This window comes from Macrotis lagotis, chromosome 1 (assembly GCF_037893015.1).
Source record: "Macrotis lagotis isolate mMagLag1 chromosome 1, bilby.v1.9.chrom.fasta, whole genome shotgun sequence".
Lineage (NCBI taxonomy): Eukaryota > Metazoa > Chordata > Mammalia > Peramelemorphia > Peramelidae > Macrotis > Macrotis lagotis.
In genome coordinates this window covers 868614340-868636771 of record NC_133658.1, presented here as the reverse complement: position 1 = coordinate 868636771, position 22432 = coordinate 868614340, and the positions used below count along the sequence as shown (strand labels likewise).

Genomic DNA, 22432 nt, shown 5'->3' with positions numbered 1-22432 from the left:
AATCACAAGCAGGATTATTCAAAAACTTGAAAAAACTTAGAACTGATATAAAGTGAAGTGAACAGAACCAGGAGAAGGTTATATACTGTAATAGTAATCTGTACAATGAAGAATTGTTACTTACTTAACTATTCTCTTCAATAGAATGATACAAGACAATCCCCAAGGATTAATGATGAAGCATAATCTCTACCTCTACAAAAAGAACTGATATTGCTTAAATGTAGATAAACATACAGTTTTCCACTTTCTTTTTTCGTTCTTTTTCTTTTAATAATCTTCTTGTACAAAATGACTATAAGATTACACATGTATAGTCTATATCTGATTGCTTACAATCTCAAAATTTTAAAAAATAAACATTAAAATCTGTCTTTAATTGGAAAAAATAAAATAACATTAAAAAATAGTATGTCTTAAGTGCTTTAAGTGGGACTGAGGAAAGTTGTTCTAAACCTGGAGACCAGGGAAACTTGTTCAAATCTCACCTCAGACACTTAGTACTCATTTCACCCTGACAAAGTCACTTAATATCTCCTTATCTCAGAGGAGGGAGAAAGAGATAGAATTTGTAACTCAAAACTTTTTTTTGATGTCAAAAATTTTTTTAACATGTAATAGGGGGTGGAAGTAATATATATATATATATATATATATATATATATATATATATATATATATATATATATATATATAAAATGACTGATGAAGTCATCCAGAATTGGAGTAGTTGTGTGACACAGTGAAAAGAATACTGAATCATGAGTCAGGGAATCTGGGCTCATATCTTGCCCCTGACCTTTACTGACTGTGTGACCTCAGGCAAACTACTTACCCCTTCCTCAGCTTCAGTTTCTTCTCTATAAAAGGAGAGCATTGGGCTCAATTGCCTCTAAGGTTCCCTTCCATCTCCACAGCTATGATGTGCTACTAAAATACCTCTTGAGGCTAACCATTCCATTGCTGAAGGAAGGAAGGGAGGAAGGAAGGAAGGAAGGAAGGAAGGAAGGAAGGAAGGAAGGAAGGAAGGAAAATAGAATGTAGATTCCCTTGTTTGCTCTATGAACAGTGTCTGACATCTACTAGGGCATAATAAAAGCTTACAAAATGGATTGAATGACTTTCCATGGCTTTTTTGTCAATCCCCCTAAATAGGAAAAAAAAAAAATCTTTTCTTTCTACGAGTTAAGTCAAGACAGCAAGCATTTATTGTGCACCAGTCACTATGCTAAGTGTCTTATTGTTCATTTAAGAAACACAACATCCCTGTAAGGGAGGTACTACCAGTATTATGAGGAAACTGAGGCTGAGGTAGGAAAATATTAAGTGACTTGTCCAAGGTCACATGACTACTAAGTGTCCGAGGTGAGATTAGAATCCAAATTTCCCTGGACTCCAGATTTCGATAATTTTCCTGAGTCTCCCTAAAGTCCTTAAGACATTCTATTTTTTCCCCTTTTAGTTCTAATTCCTCTTTTACAACATGACTAATATGGAAATATGTCAAACACAATTGTACATGTAATTGTAATTTAATTGTACATTAAATACAATCTATTCCAGCTAAGATCTACAAGGTGGGGGGATCCATCACTATTCCAAAAACTGACTGAAATTTTCCAGGTTATATGGCACGAAAAGGTTATCCCCCAAGAATTCAAAGATGCCTCCATTATCCATCACTATAAAAGGTAAGGGGAATAGATTGACTTGTGACAATCACAGGGGTATTTCTCTTTTAGTCATTGCTGGTAAGATTCTTACCAGAGTCCTTCTCAATAGGCTGATCCTTCACCCAGAAGTTGGTCACCTACCTGAGAGCCAGTGTGGCTTCAGAAAGGGTAGGGAACAGTCAATAAGGTGTTTTGCTGCCCAACAACTCCAGGAAAAATGTCAAGAATAGAACAAAGGTCTGTATACAACAATTGTAGACCTAAGGCCTTTGATACCATAAGTCATGAGGGTTTATGGAGAATTATTTCAAAATGTGGTTGCCCAGGGAAGTTCATCAGAATTGTATGTCAGTTCCATGATAGCATGCATGCCTGGATTCTGGATAGTGAATGATGCTCTTAAGATTTCCCAGTCACCAATGGAATAAAACAAGGATGTGTCCTTGCTCCTATAGTTTTTAGCATGATGTTTTCAAACATGTTATCAAATGCCTTCAATGAGGTAATGTCCATTCCAAGAAAGTACACATTTACAATGAAGTTGACACTCTCATTGCCAAAGCTAGCTCAATATTTAGTGTGGGAGAGAAGACTGACTACCAAACTTAAGGTCTACAGAGCCATTGTACTGACCTCATTGCTATAAGCCTGTGAAACCTGGACAGTCTACTAGCGCCATGCCAGGAAACTGAATCGCTTCCAATTAAATTATCTTAGGAAGATTCTGAAGATCACCTGGCAGGAGAAGATACCAGACACTGAGGGCCTTTCTCAAGCTAAACTGCCAGCATTTCAGCATTACTACAGAGAGTACAACTATGATGACCTGGACACATTGTTAGAATGCCACACGTACACTTGCCAAAAAGACTATTTTATGGCGAACTCACATAGGGCAAGTGTTCACAAGGGGGTCAGTAGAAACAATACCAGGATACCCTGAATTAGAATTGGTTGTACAGCAGGGGAGACATTGGCACAAGACCACCCAGTATGATGTGCCCTCATCAGTGAGGTGCTGCACTCTCTGAAGAAGGAGGAATTGAAAACCTCAAAGGAAACATGACATACATAAGTTTAGAGTACCTACTCCAGGTGTGCACAGGACTATTTGTGCCCAACCTGTGGTAGAACATTCGGAGCTCATATTGGTCTGATCAGTCACAGTCGGACATACTGTAATTTATCTCAAACAGTGATGTCATTTTGGTCTTCTTCGATAATGAAAGACAAGAACTAACCAACATGTACAACTTTTACCAGATTGTTTGACACCATGGGGAGGGGAGAGGGAAGGGAGGGTGATAGAAAAATGTGGAACTCAAAAATTTGCAAATTGATGAATATTGAAAACTACTTTTTGCATGTATTTGGAAAAAATTAAATAAAATTAAATAAAATATTTTTTTAAAAAGACATTTTAGCTTATTTAATTTTTTCCAGTTACATGGAAAGAGAAATTTTACCATTCATTTAAAAAAAATTTTGAGCTCTGAATTTTCTTCTTCCCATTGGTTCCCCCTCCTCCCTTTCCACCCTGCCCTCCCCCTTCCCTTCCTTTCTTCCTAAGAAATTGGATATGGGTTATACATGTGCAACCAGTAAACCATGTTTCCATATTAGTCATATTGTGAAAGAAAAAAGAGACCAAAAGGGAAAAAACCCACAAATCTGCATTCATACTCCATCAGTTCTTTCTCCAGATGTGAATAGTATTTTTCACCTTGAGTCCTCTGGAATAGACATTCCATTTTTTATGACCATTTTTTTGGTTATTTTTTTCTCTCTCCAGCCCTTACCATTAGCTCCATGAAGTCTTATAAATGTGTCATTCATTTTTCATTTAGCCCTTAAGGACCAGCAAAGTACTTTTCCCTTTGTGGTTCACTTATTTTCCAGAACAGAAAATTGTAGTATCACAGGGTCATCAAGTTAGAGGTCATCTTGTGCAGTCCTCTCATTTGACGGATGAGAGTTAACAGTTTAAGATCACACTGTTAATGTCAGAGCTAGTATTGAATCCAAGTCCTAAGAGAAAGCATGGGATTTGGTGAAAAGCATCCTGGACTTGCAGTCAGACATTTACTATTGCATAATATTGAACAAGTCACTTAATGTCTCTGTCTCAATTTTCCCATCTGCCAAATGGAGGGGTTAGATGAGTTTAGACTAGATGACCTCTCTCTGAGGTTCCTTCCAGTTCCAGCTCTAGGACCCATTGAAAAATATAACTAGTAGAAAAGTCTTCCTTCTATCAAGCCAAAGTAGGGCTCCCTTTAACTTTTGTGAATCAGAAAAAGTTAGGTAATCCTCCAGGAGTCCCCCAGGAACTTGCCCGGCTCTGGAGGCAAAGAGCCATCCGCTGCTCCTGGGGCAGTGTCCCAGCTGGGGCTGACTGCCTCCTGGAAAACTGAGCCACCAGATCTGGGTGGGAGCCTAAGTCTCCAGGTGTCTTCAGGGCCCCCATCGAATATCCCTTCTAAGCAAAATTGCTGGTGAAGGGAGGAAGGAGATGGGCATCCAACCACCTGCCTCCTGGATCCTGCACTGCCTGGGAAAGTGGCTTCTCCCAGTATCTCTGCGCCCCCTGCTGGCCCTATCTGGTATGTATGGAGGGGGCAGGGATTTGGAAGATGGGAAGGATGGCAAGAAACTAGGTGAGAGGACAGGTAGGTAGAGGTTATCTGGGTAGCTGTGGAGAAGTCAAGGCAAGAGTGGAAGATTTTCCCTCCTTCTGGGTGTAGTGGAAGGACTTGACTTGTATCTGGGAGTGGGCACTCTCCCACTGTGTAACCTTAGACAAATCATTTAATTTCTGCAAACCTGTTTCCTTTTCTGTTAAATGGAGACAAGAATATAGTTGCTCATTTGTTTTGCATGATAATGCCTATTTGTTGCAAAGATTTTGATCATGTGTTTCTTTTTTTTAGAAATAAAATGGAAATATGTTTAACATAGTTATACATGTATAACCAATATTGGATTGCTCACTGTAAGAAGGAAGAGGGGAAGGAGGAAGGGATAAAATGTGCAATTCAAAATTTTACAAGAAAATGAATGTTGAAGGCTATTTTTGCATGTAATTGGAATAATAAATTTAATTAAAAATAAATTAATTTAAAAAAAAATAGCTATCTTGCAGAGAATAGCCTTTCAGGTATAGCCTTTGTAAATTGACAATCAATTAATCAATCCATCAGTGACACTTATTAAGTACCTAGAAGACTCTGATCCTAACCCTAACCTTAATCTGAACCAGAAGATAAAGTCATAGAATTCGAGATTTAGAAATAGAAGGATCTGTCAAGGTCATCTAGCCCAATCCCTGCATTTAACAGAGGAGGACACTGAAGTTCAGATTGGTCAAGTGATAGGCCAGCTAGTGTCTGTGGCTAGATTTGAACTCAGAACTTAACTCCAACCAAGTTCCCGGTCCCCTGCACTATACTCTGCTGCTGCTAGTTCTCAAGCCCTGCCCTTGTAAATCTCACATTGTAAGAGGAAGAACAATAAGCAGATAGATAGGCATACACGCAGGTAATACCACTACATAAAGAGTTATTTGAAACCAAAGATGGGGAGTATAGTCCCAAGGGTAGAGCCTGTCATTCTGGGTCTCGCAGACTGGGCTTCTGCTACACACTCCATTAGGCACCATGGGAGAGTGCCAGATATGGCTGCTGCCTGCTATAAAAGGAGAGGCAGGGAGAATATTTAAACACAGATTAAAGACTCCATGGAGTCATAAAATGTGAAAAGAAACTTTGGATTCATAAAATGTTAGAACAGAAAGGGACTTTAGACATTGTATATCAGAGGTAGATGGGCCAGAATATCAAAGCTGGTAGAGACTTTAGGACACTGAATGTCAGAACTGGGAGAGACCTTAGAATATAGAATATCAGAGCTGGAAGGTTAATTAGAACACAATGTCAGAAGTAGGAGGGCCCTTAGAACAGACAATGTCAGAGTTAAGAGGGACCTTAGAACAGACAATGTCAGAACTGGGAGGGTCTTAGAACGGAGAAGTCAGAGCACAGAGAGCTTTAAAAACTCTCAGAATGTCAGAGCTAGTAGAGACTTTATAACCCAAAATATCAGATCTGGAAGGTTAAATAGAACACAGAATGTCAGAGGCTCTTTGGTACACAGAATGTAAGAGTTAAGAGGGACCTTAGAACACAGAATGTCAGAACTAGAAGAGACCCTAGAACACAGAATGTCAGAGCTTGGAGCCCTCAGTACACAAAATGTAAGAGTTAAGAGGGACCTTAGAGCAGTGAGTATCAGGGCTGGGTGGACCTTAGAACACAGATAGCAGAACTGGGAGAGACCCTAGAATACTGAATGTCAAAACTGGGAGGAACTTTAGAACACAGAACATTGGAACATAAGATCCATAAAATCTAAAGAGTAGAAAGGAGCCTTCCAAAGTGTTTGTTATAGAAACCACCTTCTAGATCAGCCAGCCTATCTTCATTTTCTTGATGAGAAAACTCAGGCCCAAAAAGTCACCTAAAGTGACCTGAGTGCTTAAGATGACCTAGCAAGATAAGTCACCTAATGAACATTTCAAAAATGAAATATGAAAACTCTGAGGTCTTCATAGGGTAATTGTCCTCAACCAAGGGCAGTAATTAGTCTTGACTTTCCAAGATCCTTGTCTATGGCCACAGAAGCAAAACAGACAAAAACTGTCCTTCTGATTCTAAATGAATCTGTGAGAGGGCCTGGAAGGACTTGGCAAATGCAAGGTTGAGACATCCTGATCTCCCACTAGACACATGTATAGCTGGGTTTCTTGGCTGCAGGAGCCTGAACAACTGGAACCAGTCCCTCTACGTGGTGCCTTCTGACAGAAAAGATACCATGGCAAAGCCTCTGCTGCTGAGAGATCTTGGGCTGGTTTGGGGAGGGGATCTGTGAAGACCGGTCTGACTCACAAAGATTTCCTGTGTGTGTATGTATGCACATGCATGTGTGAGCGGACTGCACATGTCTTAGATATGAAAAGCCTTCTTGATAGGATCTGTATTACAATATATGAAGTTATTGCACAATAACAAGAAGAAAACCAGATCTGGGATTCAAATCTACTATGTGATGATCTTGACCCAAACATCCTCACTGCTTTGGGCCTCAGTTTCCTTATCTGGAGGGTAACACATCTGTAAAATGAATGGTAGAACAAAGCATCATAAATCTAGAAGGGCCCTCAAAGGTCACCTGGTCCAACTGCCTTACTGTACAAATCGGGAAACTGAGGTCCTGAGGTTCAAATTGCTTGCCCAAGGTCATGGGTCATGGGTATCCAATATGGGTATCAGATATAGGATTTGAATCCAGTATTCTATTCTCTATAGTGTGCTGCTTCCCTAAATAGTCACTATTGTTCTCTTTAGCTTATGAGCCTATAAATATAAGGGTAAGAAACCTCCCATTCAGGCTTCCCCCAACCCATAACAGCACTCCCTCCCCTGAAGTTACCTTTGAACTCTGCTACATGGTGGGTCTCTAATTCTCTGCTCTCCCTTCTGGGGGGATAGAAGATCCTAGAGGGCAGGGAGGCTTGTTTTTTTGTCTCCCCAGGACCTAATAATGAACCTTGTATATGGCAAGCTCTTAGAAAGTGTTTGTGGAACTGGACTGCAGCCTTTGAGGCACAGCAGTTCCTGGCCTGAGGGAACTGATGGTTGCTTCCTGACCATGTACCTGGGCAAGTGACCTCCTTGGGAAACTGAGGACATTGGATTAGTGACCTCTCACTCTGAATCTAAGATCCTATGCCCTAGAGTTGGTACATGGTTGTGACATCACCAGGTACATTCTGTGACATGACCAGTTACATGACCAATTATATCACTATGACACAATTATACAACTGTGACATGACAAACACACTGGTGACACAGCATTTCACTATCTGTGGTATGACCAATTACACATCTGTGACATGACCAGTTACATGACTCTGACATGCTCAGTTGCCCATCTGTGACATGACCAGATACTATTTTCCAAGATGTTCTGAAGAGAGCACTGAGTCACCAGTTAGAAAAATTGAATATGAGTTTCTCATTCAGCCATGAATTCATTTTGTGACTTGGTCAAGACTTAACCTCTCTGATCCTTGACCTCCTCATCTTTCAAATTGAAAGTCTCAGACAAACTGACCAATAGGAATGAACATTTATATAACACTGTAAAATTTGCAAATTATTTTACAAAAATTATCTCATTTGATCCTTACAACTTTGGGAGATTATCCCTATTTTACAAATGTGGCAACTGAGGCAAACAGACCTACCCATGGTCCCACAACTATTGAGTGTTTGAAGCCAGGTCTTTCTGACTTGGTCAATTAAATGTCACAGTGGATAGATTACCAACCCTGAAGGCAGGAAGATCTGATTTCAAATCTGGCTTCAGATACTAGCTGTGGGACCCTGGGCAAATAATTCAATCCTGCTTACCTCAGTTTCTTCATCTGAAAAATGAGCTAGAGAAGAAAATGGCAAACCACCCTTCCAGTATCTTTGCCAAGAAGATCCCAGATAAGGTCACAAGAATTCAGATATGACTGAATAGCAACAACTTCCTGACTCCAAGTCCAAGACTATCCAGTGTACCTCTTTATAGAGTCATGGGCAACTATGTGTCCCTCCCCCCCAAGTCCGTCTGTCCTCTTGACTGTCGACACATCATTGCATCATTTCCATTGCCCACAAATACTTCACGGCAGAACCTCTCTGCAGCCCCAACAAGTAGCTCAGAGGTCAACCACCCCCTAGAGAGTGCAGAGGAATGGAATTCCCCATCCCCAAACTTCCTATTCTTTAGCTCTCTTGATAATGTCCAGGTTAACACAAAGTCTGTCCTCAAAGAACAGCAAATATCTGGAATCCTCGGGTCTGGCGGTTACTTTTCTGTCTATACTGTCCTTCCTACTGGATGATGGGAGGGATGGAACTCAAGTGCATTATATTTTATGCTTTCAAAAACAAAATTCTCTGGAGATCATAGGTTTCATCAGTCCAATAAGAAAGGTATGACATACAAAAAGACTGAGAACCCTGAGATGTTCTCTTTCAATTCTAGATCTAACTTCTCTAGTCCTCATCATCCCTTTGCTAATGATTTGGCAATAGCAATGGTTCCCCTTCCTTTTGCTGGGGCTGGTCAATTAGGTGACCCAGTGGATAGGATACAGGACTTGGGAGACATGGAGTTCTGAGTTTAGATTCTATTTCAGACACTTCCTGGCTGTGTAACCCTTGACAAATCAATTAATCTCTCTCAACCTCAGTTACTCTGTCTGCATAATGGGGATGTTAGTAGTATTGACCTCACAGAGTTATTGTGAGAATCAAATTAGTTAACATATGTAAAGTACTATATAAATACTAGCTATTATTATTTCTGGGACATCAGCTCCCTGGAACTCTATTCCTACCTTGTCAGACTTAGCTGTCTTCATTTCCTCTACTGTTGGGGTTTACCCATGGAGACCACAGAACATCATATCTTACTGGGACCCAAGAACATCATCTTTTGATCTGGAAATGACCGTAGAGCATAGCATTAGAACAAAGGATGTCAGAGCTGAGAGGGCCCTTAGAACACATAATATTATAGCTGGGAGGGGTCTTAGAACCCATAATGGCAGAGTTGGGAGGGTCCTAAGAACCCAAGATGTCAGGGCTAGGAGGGCCTTTGGAACACAAAATAGTGGAGCTGAGAAGGGCCTTACAACACAGAATGCAACATAGTAAATATCTGAGGTTGGATTAGAATTCTTTTTCCTGAGTCCAGGAAGTCTTTAAATTCTTCTCCCCTTATCTCAAAAAGGCAAAGTGTTCCAATGGAAATGCCCTCAGGACTGTAGTCTTGACTCTACCAACTGTATGACCTTGAGTGAGTCATTTAACCTTTGTGAGTCTCAATTTCTTGATCTGTTTATTAAGAGAAATCAGCCTGATGGTTCTGTTCTGGTTTTGCACCATCTCTGGTTTGCACTGTGCTCTGGTTTTCACCATCTTTCTGCATCATCATCGTCATCATCACCATGTGTGAGGTTGTGACTAAGTGTGAAAGAAGGCACGAGGTCCAGACAAACAAGATGGGAATGGGAACGGGGCGAGGGAGGGGGGTGGACAACCAAAGAGAGACCTCATCTATAGCTATGGAAAGCTGGTGTGTTTTTGACTTGATATCTATGTCAGTTCTTTCATCTGAGTTCTAGTCTCAACTTTACTGCTAACTTCCTATGTGTGACCTTAGTCAAGTCACAGCATTTCGGTTTCGATTTCCCCAAGTGAAGGACTAAGAGAACTAAGGACCCTCCAAATCTAAAGCATTTGATCCGTTATCCATTCCAGCTCTGAAAGATCCTTTGGAGATCTTTTCCTATTTTAATATTCAGTATTCTAAGGCATCTTCCGGCTTTAACTTTCTGTGTTCTATGTCCCAGATCTGACATCTGGTATCCTAAGGGCCCTTGCAGTTCTGACACTCTGTGCTCTAAGGATCCCCCAACCTTGATATTCTATATTCTAAGGATCCTCACAGTTCTGACATTCTGTGTTCTATGACTTCCCAGCACTAATAGCCTATGTTCTAAGGGCCCTCTCAATGTTGACATTCTGAGTTCTAGGACCCCTCCCAACTCTAAGGGTCTTCCACTTCTGACATTCTATTTTCTAAGAGTCCTCTTGGCTCTGACATTCTGAGTTCTAAGATCTTCCTAAAATGTAGCCCCAGGACTGGACATGATGAGAATCTCTCTCTTCATCTGTGATACCTGCTATCCTTGAGGTCATCAATCTCTAAAGGGGCTCTAATTCCATAGTGGGTGCTAGAAAAATACAAAATCTGTCAGCATGATTCCCACCTTTTCCTGCTCTCCTTTCCCAAGCCCCTTCTTCTCTCCACAAAGACCAATGCCTTCATTTAATCTTTTTCCCTCAACCCCCTGCCCCCAATTAAATAGAAAGTCATTAAATATAAGGTTGCTTAGGAGGGAAGTTATTGCAGGGATGAAGAAAGCCTTCATGTAGAAGATGACACTTGAGCACCATCTTGATGCAATCTGAGACAGAGGTAAGGAGCAAGTGCATGCCAGGCATGAGGGACTTTCAGGGCAATAGCTTAGAGTTGGATAAAAAGAAAGCCACTTGATTGGATGGTAGAGTGTAGAGGAAGAATAATGTTCAATGAAGCTGGGAAATTTTTGGACAGGTTGGGGATGACTTTAAAAGCTAAATAAAAGAATTTTATTACTGAGTTGGGGAATGATATGGTTAAATCTAAGCTTTAGGAAAAACCACTTGACAGTATGTGGTGGATGGAGAGAGGCAAGGCTTGAGGCAGGGAATCCAGCTTTAGCAACATATGTGATGAAGGCATTATCTTTTAAGATAACCATATTCCTTTTGGGCAGCTTCCTTATTAGGTCATTCATCCTTAATATTGAGACTAATTATGTTCTCTGATAACTTCCAATCATTGATCCTAATTCTCCCACACTGATAACATGCTATGCAAAAAAGAACTTAACTCTTCTTTATAATGAGCTAAAGAATATTTGAAGTTTTCAGCACCAAGGATAGTGAAGCATATGAAAAACATGTTACTGGACAATCAGATGAAGGAACTGGAAGTTTAGCCTAAGTGAAGTCATTGGGGAAACTGGGCTGCATTCAACCATCAAATACGCCACCAAGTATTTGAAGGGCCTTAATGTAGCCCTTCTCCCAGAGGACAGAACTAGGAGCAATGGGTGGGACTTAGGCAGATTAAGGCTTGATTTTGAAAAAGATTTCTTAACAATAAGAGAAAATTCTTCTAGACTTTCTGTAAGGTTGGCAAGTAGCCCTTTATTTTAGGTCTTTCAGGTAAGACTGAATGACTACTCAATGAGAGAGAGAGGTAAAGACAGGACCAGATCTTTTAATTCTCTTCCAACTTAGAGATTTCATGACTTTGACAACCCTGAAGATATTTTGACAACTTTACCAGATCTTCCACTAAATCTTTTTTCCCATGCTAAACATATCTAGTTCCCCTAATAAATGCTTATGTGATGAGTTTTTTAAACCCCTCTGGGTGGATAAAGCACCGGCCTTGAAGTCAGGAGTACCTGGGTTCAAATCTGGTCTCAGACAATAATTACCTAGCTGTGTGGCCTTGGGCAAGCCACTTAGCCACATTTGCCTTGCCAAAAAAAAAAACCTAAAAAAAAAAACCCTCTGGGACATGGATGTGGCTCTCACTTATATCTCAATTTCACATGGGATGACATTCCATCCAGAATTTGAGAGAAGAAATAACTAAAAAGATTGATATCCACTGATAATTTCACATGCTGTTTTTTATTATAGAAGACTCCATCTCTTAGAAGCCAGATGACAGTCAATGATATAAAAATAATTTTGGAATATGCTCTCTTCTTATTATCCATTTAATGCTCAATCCTTCCAGGGTCATATTAGAGTGTTTCATGGAAGGAATATCTAGTGTAGCAAGAGAACTGCTGGAGAACAATACAAGAAAAGTCCCCGGTCAGTCATTGTACTGCACTGGCCCTGGCACCGCATAAGTGAATGCTGTAATCATCATGTCTAGGACAAACAGCATGAGGCCTAAGTGAGTAGGAACACCAGGCAAATCAGAAGTCAAGACACATAACAAACTGGCATTTTAGCAAAAGAGCCAAAAGCAGGGAAATTGCCAAATGGATGGAAGCAGCATTGAATGGGGGGAATCAAGTCATATATTACAAGATGAGCCAAAAGAAGGAAGGAAGCTAATTCTCAACCTCTGATTTAGGGATTAAATAACAGTTTTGTCTCATTGTGTCCTTGTCTCCTCTGCTATTGGAATGGAAGCCCAATGCCTTCAGTGACTATTTACAGAGGGAATCATGCCTGTTATCAGTGCTCATATAGAGTATTCAATGTGTATGACAGGATATGAGAATCCCTTCCTGTTCTTTCTGAGTCTTCCCTCCAGATTTCTATATATCTCAATCACCACCCCCACCTCAACAAAAGACTTTAGGTCTTTTTTGCTTCCAAAAATTGTGTGAGGGAGATCTATTTCAAAAGAATCTTAATCAGGAAGGCTCTATTTTCACTGCTCAGATGCCAAAGAAATGATATATCTGAACTTCAACATGGGCAAATCCCTTGCCCTCCCTAAGCTTCAGTGTCTGGGAGAGTTTTGCATTCTCTTTTTGTTTCTGAAAATATTCCAAACCATATCCACTATATTACCTTTAAACCTGGGGAGAAAGAGAAAGAAGTCAATATTTATGGGGTAGAGTGGTGGTCTCCAGGAATACCTTTTAGTTCTAGTATTGCTTCTAATTTAGACAACACGCCCCTACATTAACATGCACCTGCTTCACATAAAACAAGAAAGTTGGATTGTAGGGTCTCTGTGATCCTTTCCAGGTCTAGCAATACTTTGTGTTCTAGAATCCATTCCAACATTCCAGTCTTTGGAATCTTATGTTCTTGTGCTGGGTGACTTCTGGACTCTCTAATCACCCTGAGGTGAACAAAAAACCAATTCTAAAAATCACCAGGTTGAAATAATTGCCTTGTCCATCCTGTCCTGATTCTCTGTAGACTCGGGAAATCATCAATGGAGCCAAGTCAATGGTTCCCTTGGGTTTGGATTCCTTGGATCCAAGTCAATAGATTCCCCTTGATCATTTATTTTTAAATAAATCTACTATTGACAAGGAGACCTCTTCTGGATGAATCCTCTCCTTGGACTCAGCTCCCCAGGAATTAAAGGTTTCTCTCCAGAACTTCCCTAAGGCAGAAGACTAAGGTCAGCTGAATTTCTTCCAATTTCTCTGTTTGTTTTTCTACTCTTTTGCAGTCATGTGATTCCAGGTGTCTCAAGAACAATGGAGGCATTAGAATAATTAGGAATCCAAGTCCCTGGGAAAAAAGAACACTTCAAATTCAGATCTGTTGTATGATCATTTCTTCTTTTTCTTTGCATTTACCATATTCCAATTTGTATCATATTTAACTGTGCATATGTCTTATCTCCTTCAGGATTATAAGCTCCTTACCATTAAGGACTCTGTGTCATAACATCTTTGCATCCTCAACAATGCCAAGCAAAAGTATATGTAGGATAGGGATTTTGAAAATATTGGGACCATTCAATTAATGCTTATTAAGCAGCTACAATGTATTAACATTACATAGCATTATGCTATGCACTTTGGGGAAATACAAAGTTTAGAGAAGACAAGACCCCTGTCATCATGGAGCCCACAGTATAATAGAGGAAGAAAACAAAAACACAGATAACTATAATACACAATGTTACATTGAATTCAATATCTCAAGGATTTGCTAAATTCCAAAGATAAAAGGACAAAATCAAGAGGAGTTCTTATCCTCATGGAGCTTACATTCTATTGGGAGGAAATGGACACAGATAAATAAATACCAAAAATATACAAACTAAATACACCAGGATAAGTGCATTAGGGAGAGTCAAATATAGTTCTATTCAGGGTCTAAGGGGAGAAAAGTAACTCATGATCTTAGGGTGTAACAGTAAAGTCATTTGGCATTTGAGTTACTGAATCAATGACTTAGTTTATAAACTGTAGGAAAAATCTCCCCTCTAGATTTTAAAGAACAAATGGTAACAGGATTCATCAGCAAGCAGGAAGATGAAAATTAGGGCCCTCTTTTGAACCTTATTAGTTTTTGGAATGCTTGTTTGAATTCTTCATTAAACCATGTGTAAATTATTGGGTTAATGAGGGAATTTAAATAGCCTAACCATGTGAAAAAGTCAAAGAGGGCTGGGTGAAACCAACAGGAATCTCGGCAGATGGGTAGGACCAGAGACACGACAAAGAAGGGGAGCCAGCAGATGATGAAGGCCCCCAGGATAATTCCTAGTGTCTTAGTAGCCTTCCTTTCCCTGGCTGCTGAAATCCTCTTCCTTTCCAGGAGGCTGCTAGCTAGCTTAATTTTCACAGGACCAATAAAAAGTGGTGAGCCCCCTGTGTGGGGCTGCCCTTCCTGGAGGCTGGAGTTGATAGAACATAAGGAGGTGCCAGCAGAACCAGTGATGAGATGAGCAGTGGTGAAGCGCTTGCCATACAAGGAAGATGGCTTCAGGATCCGAGTTCGAGCAGCAGCATAGATCCGGCCATAGAGAATGATGAGCAGCACTGAAGGGATGTAAAAGGCACCACAGGTGGAGTAGATGGTGTAGGAGATCTGAGATGTGTTCACCAGGCAGTCAGCCAGCTCTTCGTGAGCTTTGGCCTGCCTCCAGAAAAGTGGGGGCATGGAGATACACACAGAGATGACCCAAACCATGGCAATCATGGCTGCTGCCCGGCCAAAGGTTCGACGCTTGCTGTATTCCAGGGCATTGGTGATGGCCCAGTATCGATCCAATGCAATAACACAGAGGTGGAGGATGGAGGCGGTGCAGCATGTGATGTCCGAGGACAACCAGATGTCACACATGATCTGCCCAAAGGTCCAGGTTTGGGTGACGGTGTAGGCAATACTAATGGGCATCACCAAAATAGAGACCAAGAGATCCGTTACTGCCAGGGAGCCGATAAGATAATTGGCTGGTGTATGGAGCTTCCTAGTAAGGAATATTGTGATGATCACAAATGTGTTGGAGAGAATAGTAGCTAAAGTTATGATGGCTAAAATCACAGCCAGAGAGATCTTGAGGGCCTGGAGTGTCTGTGCATCCCAAGCCCCTGATATTTCAGTTGAGTTCAGGGGTTTGCTGGGAGGGGTCCATGAAAAGTCCTCAATTGACTGGTTCTGGAGGGGCATTCTAGAGGATCTCTAGCCTTCCATCAACTTCCACCTTCACAAACTTTTCTTGGGTCTCTGGCCCATGGAATGAATAGTAGCCTGATTCAACCTTTTGCTGAGTAGGGGCTAGAAATCAAAGGGAAAAGACCATGGTCCCAGGCCAGTGGAGGCAGTATGATGTAGAAAAAGACATATGGATTCAAATCCTGGCTTCAGATGTCATTAGTTCCCCTCTTTGGGCATCTGTAACATGAACTGGGTGAGATCTTTTTTAAAAAAATGCTCACCTGCTATTCTAGCACTTTCAGATTTACAAAGCAGTTTCCTCACCACTATTCTGAGAGGTGGGCAGTGGTTTCTGGTTCTTCCACTCTAAGGTTATGAGAGGCAGTGAGATACAATAAATAGAGCATTGGATTTGCAGTCAGAAAGACCTGGATTCATACCTAATATGGAGGCTCACTAGCTATGTGTCTCTGAACAAGTCACTTAACCTCTTTGTGCCTCAGTTTCCTCATCTGTAAAATGAGAGAGCTGGACTTGATAGTCTCTCAGGTCCCTTCCAGCTCTGAATCTATGGTTCTACGATTTGATGAGCATCTTCATCTTTATAAAGTAGAGATTGGAAGAGATGATCTCTAAAGTCTCCAAGTATAAATCCTACAAGTCTTTGATGAAATGAAAAATATTGTAAGGAGACTTCTAATTAGGGGGTCAAAAAACCATTCCCCTTTTCAATCAGTTTTGCTAAAAAAAAAAATTTCTTCTTCCTCTTTCTTTTTTCAACTGGATTCTTTATTATTAGAGATAATATTCTGGGACAAAGGAGGGGAAATCTAGATGATTTAAAGACTAAAAACTCAATAAAAATCTATTTTTAAAAGGTGAGTTTCCTGCAGATAGTAAATCTTTATGAATACACTCAGAGCTTGTTACTATCTGACCATAATATGGTCACAGGATGCTCACTCATGATACTGGCTTTAAAATTATGTAGCTCTCTTCCTGATTTTTGACATGGGTGTCATAGCCTTTGTTGTTTCTGTTTGTTTGTTTGTTTTTTCTGATACAGCCCTAGATTCCTAATCCCCTAAAATCAGCAATCACCTACATATTCTGAAAACCAGGTTCCATCAGAAGGCGCTATGGTTTATCTTGAGTTCATCTTAAAGCATGATGAGAATTTTTTAAATTTTTTTTACATCTATCTTCAATGCATAATATCCAGAGGGAAATAACAAGTGCTTGTTGGTTAGTTCATTAGTTAGAAGTTTGCCTTCTAGCTCTGTTGCTTGCTGCCTGTGCCATTACAGGCAAATCACTTGCCATCTCTAGCTCAGTTTCCTCATCTGTAAAATAAGGGAGTCAGACTAGATGACTTCTAAGGTTTCTTCCAGCTGTGACATTCCGTATTTTAATGTTGTCCCCACCTGTTTTTCTAATACAGGCCCTATCACATCTCCATGATGGGAAATTGATTGGGATGGCCCTTTCCTGCCAAACCTAAACTTCATAGGGAAGGTGGTATCCCATATGGTTCTACCCAGAGCTCTGGCTGCTATGGGAGGTAAGAGATGGGGTTCCCAAATATGGAATTCATAGGCAAACAGTAGGACAAGTTCAGACTGAAGAGCAATTTCAGGAGGATGGCTGGCTCTTCCTTCTGATGATGATTCTAGAAAAGAAAAAGATAAAACTATTAGCAAAGACAGTACCAAGCTTCTAGCTTCTTATGCATACAATTCTACCTGTGTCTTTGCACACTCTATGCCCCCAAACCTGAAATGTATTCCCTCCTCATCTCTGCCTCTAAGAATTCTGGCCCTCCTTCAAAGCTCAACTCAGGTACCATCTCCTAGTTCCAGGTTACCCTAGACAGTAATATTCCACCCTACCCTTGATGTTTTATATATAGTTATATGTGTATCTGCTGCTTCCCACCAGAAAATGAAAGCTACTTGAAGGCAGGAATTATTTGTTTATGTTTTTGTATCACAAGTGTGTTACAGGAACAACTAGGGAGCATAGTTGAGCACAGTTCTAAGCCTGGAATCAAGAAAACTCAATTTCCATAGTTCAAATCTAGCCTCAGACACTTCCTAGTTGTGTGACCCTGTTTGCCTCAGCTTCCTCATCTGCAAAATGAGCTGAAGAAGGAAATGTCAAATTCCTCCAGTATCTTTGCTAAGAAAATCTCAAATGGAAACAAGAAGAGTCAGAAACAACTTAAAAATGACTGAACAACAATGTCTAAAAATGTTTGGCAAAAAGTTGTAAGTCAGGGGCGGCTAGGTGGCGTAATGGATAAAGCACCAGCCTTGGAGTCAGGAGTACCTGGGTTCAAATCCGGAATCAGATACTTCATAATTACCTAGCTGTGTGGCCTTGGGCAAGCCACTTAACCCCATTTGCCTTGCAAAAACCTAAAAAAAAGTTGTAAGTCCTTAATCAAGGTTGACTAAAGTTAATTGAACACTGGCATCTAGGTGATGTGGTGGATAGAAAGCCCAGTGGATAAAATGATCCTAAGTAAGTCATTTAACTCTACTTGTCTCAGACTCCTCATCTATAAAATAAGCTGGAGAAGAAAATGGCAAACCACTCCGCTATCTGCTAAGAAAAACCTAAATAGGGTCACAAAGACTTGGACAGGACTGAAAAAACTGAACAACAAATTACAAAACTGAACAGAAAATTTAGAGTCTTTCCAAGAGGCAGCTAAAACTGTGGGAAAAGATGTATCTCTGAAAATTTAGAACCATGTACACAAGTATGGGGTCAGGGAGCTACCACCTTGCAGCTTCTGCTTCCTTCTGGGAGGAAGAATGCTTATAATTTCTTCTTCAGCATTCTAAGATTTCCAAAGCACTTTGTGGTCAAATAATCCTGTTACACAGGTTTTATATATTGATTATATGACATGGGAGATGCACAGGACTGCCCAGGATCATATGCTCTCATCAGAGAGGGTGTGTGCTTTATGAGTAAAACAAAATTGAAGGGGCTCAAAGGAAAGGCAAGATGTCCAGGTTTAGAGGATCCACTCCAAATGTTCATCTGGTCTATTTGTGTCCCACCTATAGCAGAGAATTTTGAACTCATCTAGTTCTGATCAGTGACAGTTGGACATATTGTAACTTGACTCTAAAATAGTGATGTCATCTTGGTTCTCTTTAAGAACAAAGGACAACAACAAACCTCACTGTATCCATAAGAAAATTGCCTCAAGAGGAGACTACAGCTTACCTGAGGCCACACAGGCTCATGAGGAAGAGAGCCAGTGCTCCAACCCAGGCTTCCCAATTCCAAGGCTAGTACTCCTTTCTTAGGACCATGGGGGAACAATCTGATTTAAAAAAACTCACAGTAAGGACAGACATAAGCATTTATTAAGCACCTACTATGTACAGAACACTGTGCTAAATGCTTTAAAAAAATTCTCTCTCTAGATTCTCACCATAACCATGAGAGGTAGGAACTATTATTATCCCCACTTGATAGTTGAAGAAACTGAGGCAGACAAAGGTCTGAGTTATACAGCTGCTATCAGAGAGTGACTGGAAACTTCCTGACTCCAGACCCAGGGTTCTATCCATTCTGATGGTTTTATCTGTTTCCGAATAAAAGTGAAAACTCTCTCCTCTCTAACCTTTTGAGCCCTGGACCATTTTCAGAATGAAAGCACAAAATGGCATCCAACACTGGGTCACTTTTCTCCTATCACAGATGATGTAAATATAGAATCAGAAAATATGTATGTTATCTGCCCCATGGACTCACTTGGTCTGGAAGGCCAGGGCACAGGTAAAATCCCTAGTTACTGAAGGAAAAACTAGAATTGAAAGTCAAAACACTTAGGTCCTAACATTGTCACTAACTGACTATGTGACCACACTCAAATCCCATCTCTGTGATTTTTTTTTCTTCCTCTACAAAATGAGAGTGTTAGACTAGATTGATACTCTCTAAGCCTTTCCCTTCTCTGATATTCTATGTTCTAAGGGCACTCCCAGTTCTGATATTTTGTCTCCTAAGACCCCATCCCAGCTCTGACATTCTGTATTCTAAGGTCCAATGCTTGGAGAATAGGGCCATGGGCTCTAGAGTCTCTACTTAAGGAGGGAACTCAGGACAAATCTTCTCCCTATTTCCCAGATATACTAGGTCTCTTTCTCCCTTTTGCCTCCCCCCCCCCCAATTTTTCAGCTTCTTTTGTATGTTGGTTTCCTCCATTAGGACAGCAAGGTAACTCGGTGAATAGAGAGCTGAGCCTGGAGGCTGAATTCAAGTCCAGCCTCAAACACTTACTAGCTATGTATGTTCCTAGTCAAGTCACATAACTTTGCCTCAGTTTCCTCATCTATAAAAATGAGCTAGAGAAGCAAATGGCAAACTATTCCAGTCTTTGCTAAGAAATTCCCAAATGGAGTTAAACAGGACATGACTGAATAACAAAAACAGCTTCCCTCATTAGATTGTAAGCTCTTTGAGGACAAACTAGCTTTCTTTTTATTTGTATCTATATCACTCAGTACAGTGCCTGCCATATGTCTATCTGCTATCGACTATTAGGGTTCACTATCATTATCACTCTTCTGGAGAGCCCACCCTCCAAAGTACTGAAATCTTTAGAGTATTGTAGTAAGTCTGCAAGTGTGTAAATCTTATCTCTTCCAATCAAACTATAATCTTCTTAAAAACCAGAGATCATCCCTTATTTTTCTTAATATTTAATACCTATGGATTATACTACTGGATGAGATTTCTTTTTTTAAAATTGATAATTTTTTCCAAATTCACATTATGAAGGGTTTTTAACATTCATCCATATGATTATGTATATTTTTTAAGTTACAAAATTTTCTTCCACCCTCCTTTCCCACCCCCCTCCTTTCAGTGGCAAACAGGTTAATATTGTGCATACACATTTTTGTTAAACATGTTTACAGATTAGTCATTTTCTATATGAGGAATTAGGATTAAGGGAAGGAAGAGATCTTTTATAAAAAGTGAAGGTAGTGTTCATCAGATTCTGAAGGATTTTGTCTTGTTTTGTTTTGTTTTTCTTCCTCTGAATGGGGAGAACATTATTAGAATGTTAACTCCTGAATAAGGAAATACAGTTCCCTTCTTTGTAAAGGTGGGGGACTCGGAGTGTGGGATATGACATATAGTATCAGACTTGGGTAATGTGTTGATTAGTATTGCTACATTGCTTTTTCTTTTGTTATAAAGATTATATAAATTTTTATTTTTGTTATATATTTTTGTTCTCTGGGGGAGAGGAGAGGGATACATTGGAATATATTGGTGATATAAAAAACAAAAATGCATGATTCATTTAAAAAAGCAAGTGCTATATAATTTCCCAAATTTGTGTATATTTGGGGGGGGGTGAGGGATGGGGCAGAGAATAAGTCTCTAGATGGCAGTTTCCATCTCACTTTTATATTTATATTCTCTATGCTTAGTACAGGACAGCTAGTTAATGCCAAAGTCCAGAGTACTGAGTCTAGATTTGGAAGACTCATCTTCCTGAGTTCAAATTCAGTCTCAGCCTCAAACATTTACCAGGTGTGAGATCCTGGCCAAGTCATTTAACCCTGTTTGCCTCAGTTTCCTCATCTGCAAAATGAACTAGAGAAAGAAATGGCAAACCAGTATCTTTGCCAAGAAAAACCCCAAGTGGCATTACAAAGAGTCAGATTTAGTGACTCAACAACATGTTTTAGCACAGTGTCCGACTCAAAATTAGCATTTCATAAATAAATGCTCATTCATTGTTCTGCTTTGGATTCAGAAGATAGTATGAGATTCCCCAGGTGGAAGCAGCAGATTTATACTTTATATAAACAAACATTTCTCAACCATTAGAGTTTGTTGTGTCCTTTTTGCTATCTAAAGATGGAGTAGGTTAGCCATGAAGGAGGTTTGCTTTGGACTTAAGATGACCTCAGTTCAAATCCTGCCTCAGAGTCCTACTAGCTGGGAATTCAGATCACTTTCATTTGACTGCTGCTGCTGCTGCCTCAGTTTCCTCACCTGTAAAGTGAGGATGCTAACACCTACTTCTCAGGGATACTGTGAGACTTAAATGAGAAAATACCAAGTTCTTTGTAAATCATAGAGCCCTATGGAAATACTAGCTATTATTAGTATTACTAACAAAACTATTATTAGTGGGGCTCCTTTACAGGAGGTCTTTAGAGGAAGCCTGTATAATGACTTATTAGTGTTACTATAGAGAGGATTCCCATAGAGAAGTGGTAGAACCAAATGCTCTCTGAGGTCCTTTCCAGCACTGATATACCAATTCTGTATTTTATATGTAAATATTCATAGCTGATACTTTATGACCTAATAGTCCATGTTCATTCATTCAATAATCATTAATTAAGCAATTTAGAGACTCTAGTGGATTTTTTTCAATGTAGACAGAGATAATGAAAATTCACTACCTACTGGTGGCAGCTAGGTAGTGCGGTAAATAGAGCGCCAGACCTGGAGTTAGGAGCTCAAATTCAACCTCAAACACTTATTAGCTATGTGACCCTAAGCAAGTCACTTAACCTCAATTTCCTCTATTGTAAAATGGAGATAATAACAGAAATGGGTGGTACTATGGTACTTTATAAATGCTTATTTCCTTCCTCTCTTCTAGATAGTGCATTATGTTCTGAGGAATATTAAAATATCCAATAAAAGCATTTGAATAGTGTAAGCAAAAGGTTTGATTACTACCATTACTACATGGAATGGGGTGGGAAGGCTTCCTGGAGGAGGTGACATTGGATTTGGGTTTCAAAGGATGGAGGGATAGGATTTTCTGTAGTTACAGAACAGAAGGGAAGCCATAGAAAACTGTATAAATAAATGGTTGGAATCAGAAAAGCTCTTATCCTTGTTTTGATATATTATGTCTCCCACTGTGTT

At 40.0% G+C, this 22432-nt stretch overlaps 1 protein-coding gene and 1 long non-coding RNA gene across 2 annotated transcripts in view; one reads left to right on the top strand and one right to left on the bottom strand.

Moving 5' to 3' along the window:
- LOC141509007 (uncharacterized) overlaps positions 1–22432 on the top strand; it is a 135672-nt gene that overhangs the window by 8917 nt on the left and 104323 nt on the right. Inside the window, exon 2 of the long non-coding RNA XR_012474561.1 lies at positions 12153–17066. This is a non-coding gene — a long non-coding RNA (uncharacterized LOC141509007). The remainder of the gene's footprint in view (positions 1–12152; positions 17067–22432) is intronic.
- HTR1D (5-hydroxytryptamine receptor 1D) lies at positions 11758–18824 on the bottom strand. The gene is made up of 2 exons (XM_074218164.1): positions 18746–18824; positions 11758–17174 (listed from the first exon to the last, which is right to left on the bottom strand). Exon 2 carries the CDS (start codon positions 15515–15517, stop codon positions 14384–14386), a length of 1134 nt encoding a protein of 377 aa, XP_074074265.1. The 5' UTR covers positions 15518–17174; positions 18746–18824; the 3' UTR covers positions 11758–14383.

Excerpts from the sequence above, each read along its gene's own strand:
- HTR1D (XM_074218164.1), bottom strand. The coding sequence starts at position 15,517 with ATGCCCCTCCAGAACCAGTCAATTGAGGACTTTTCATGGACCCCTCCC.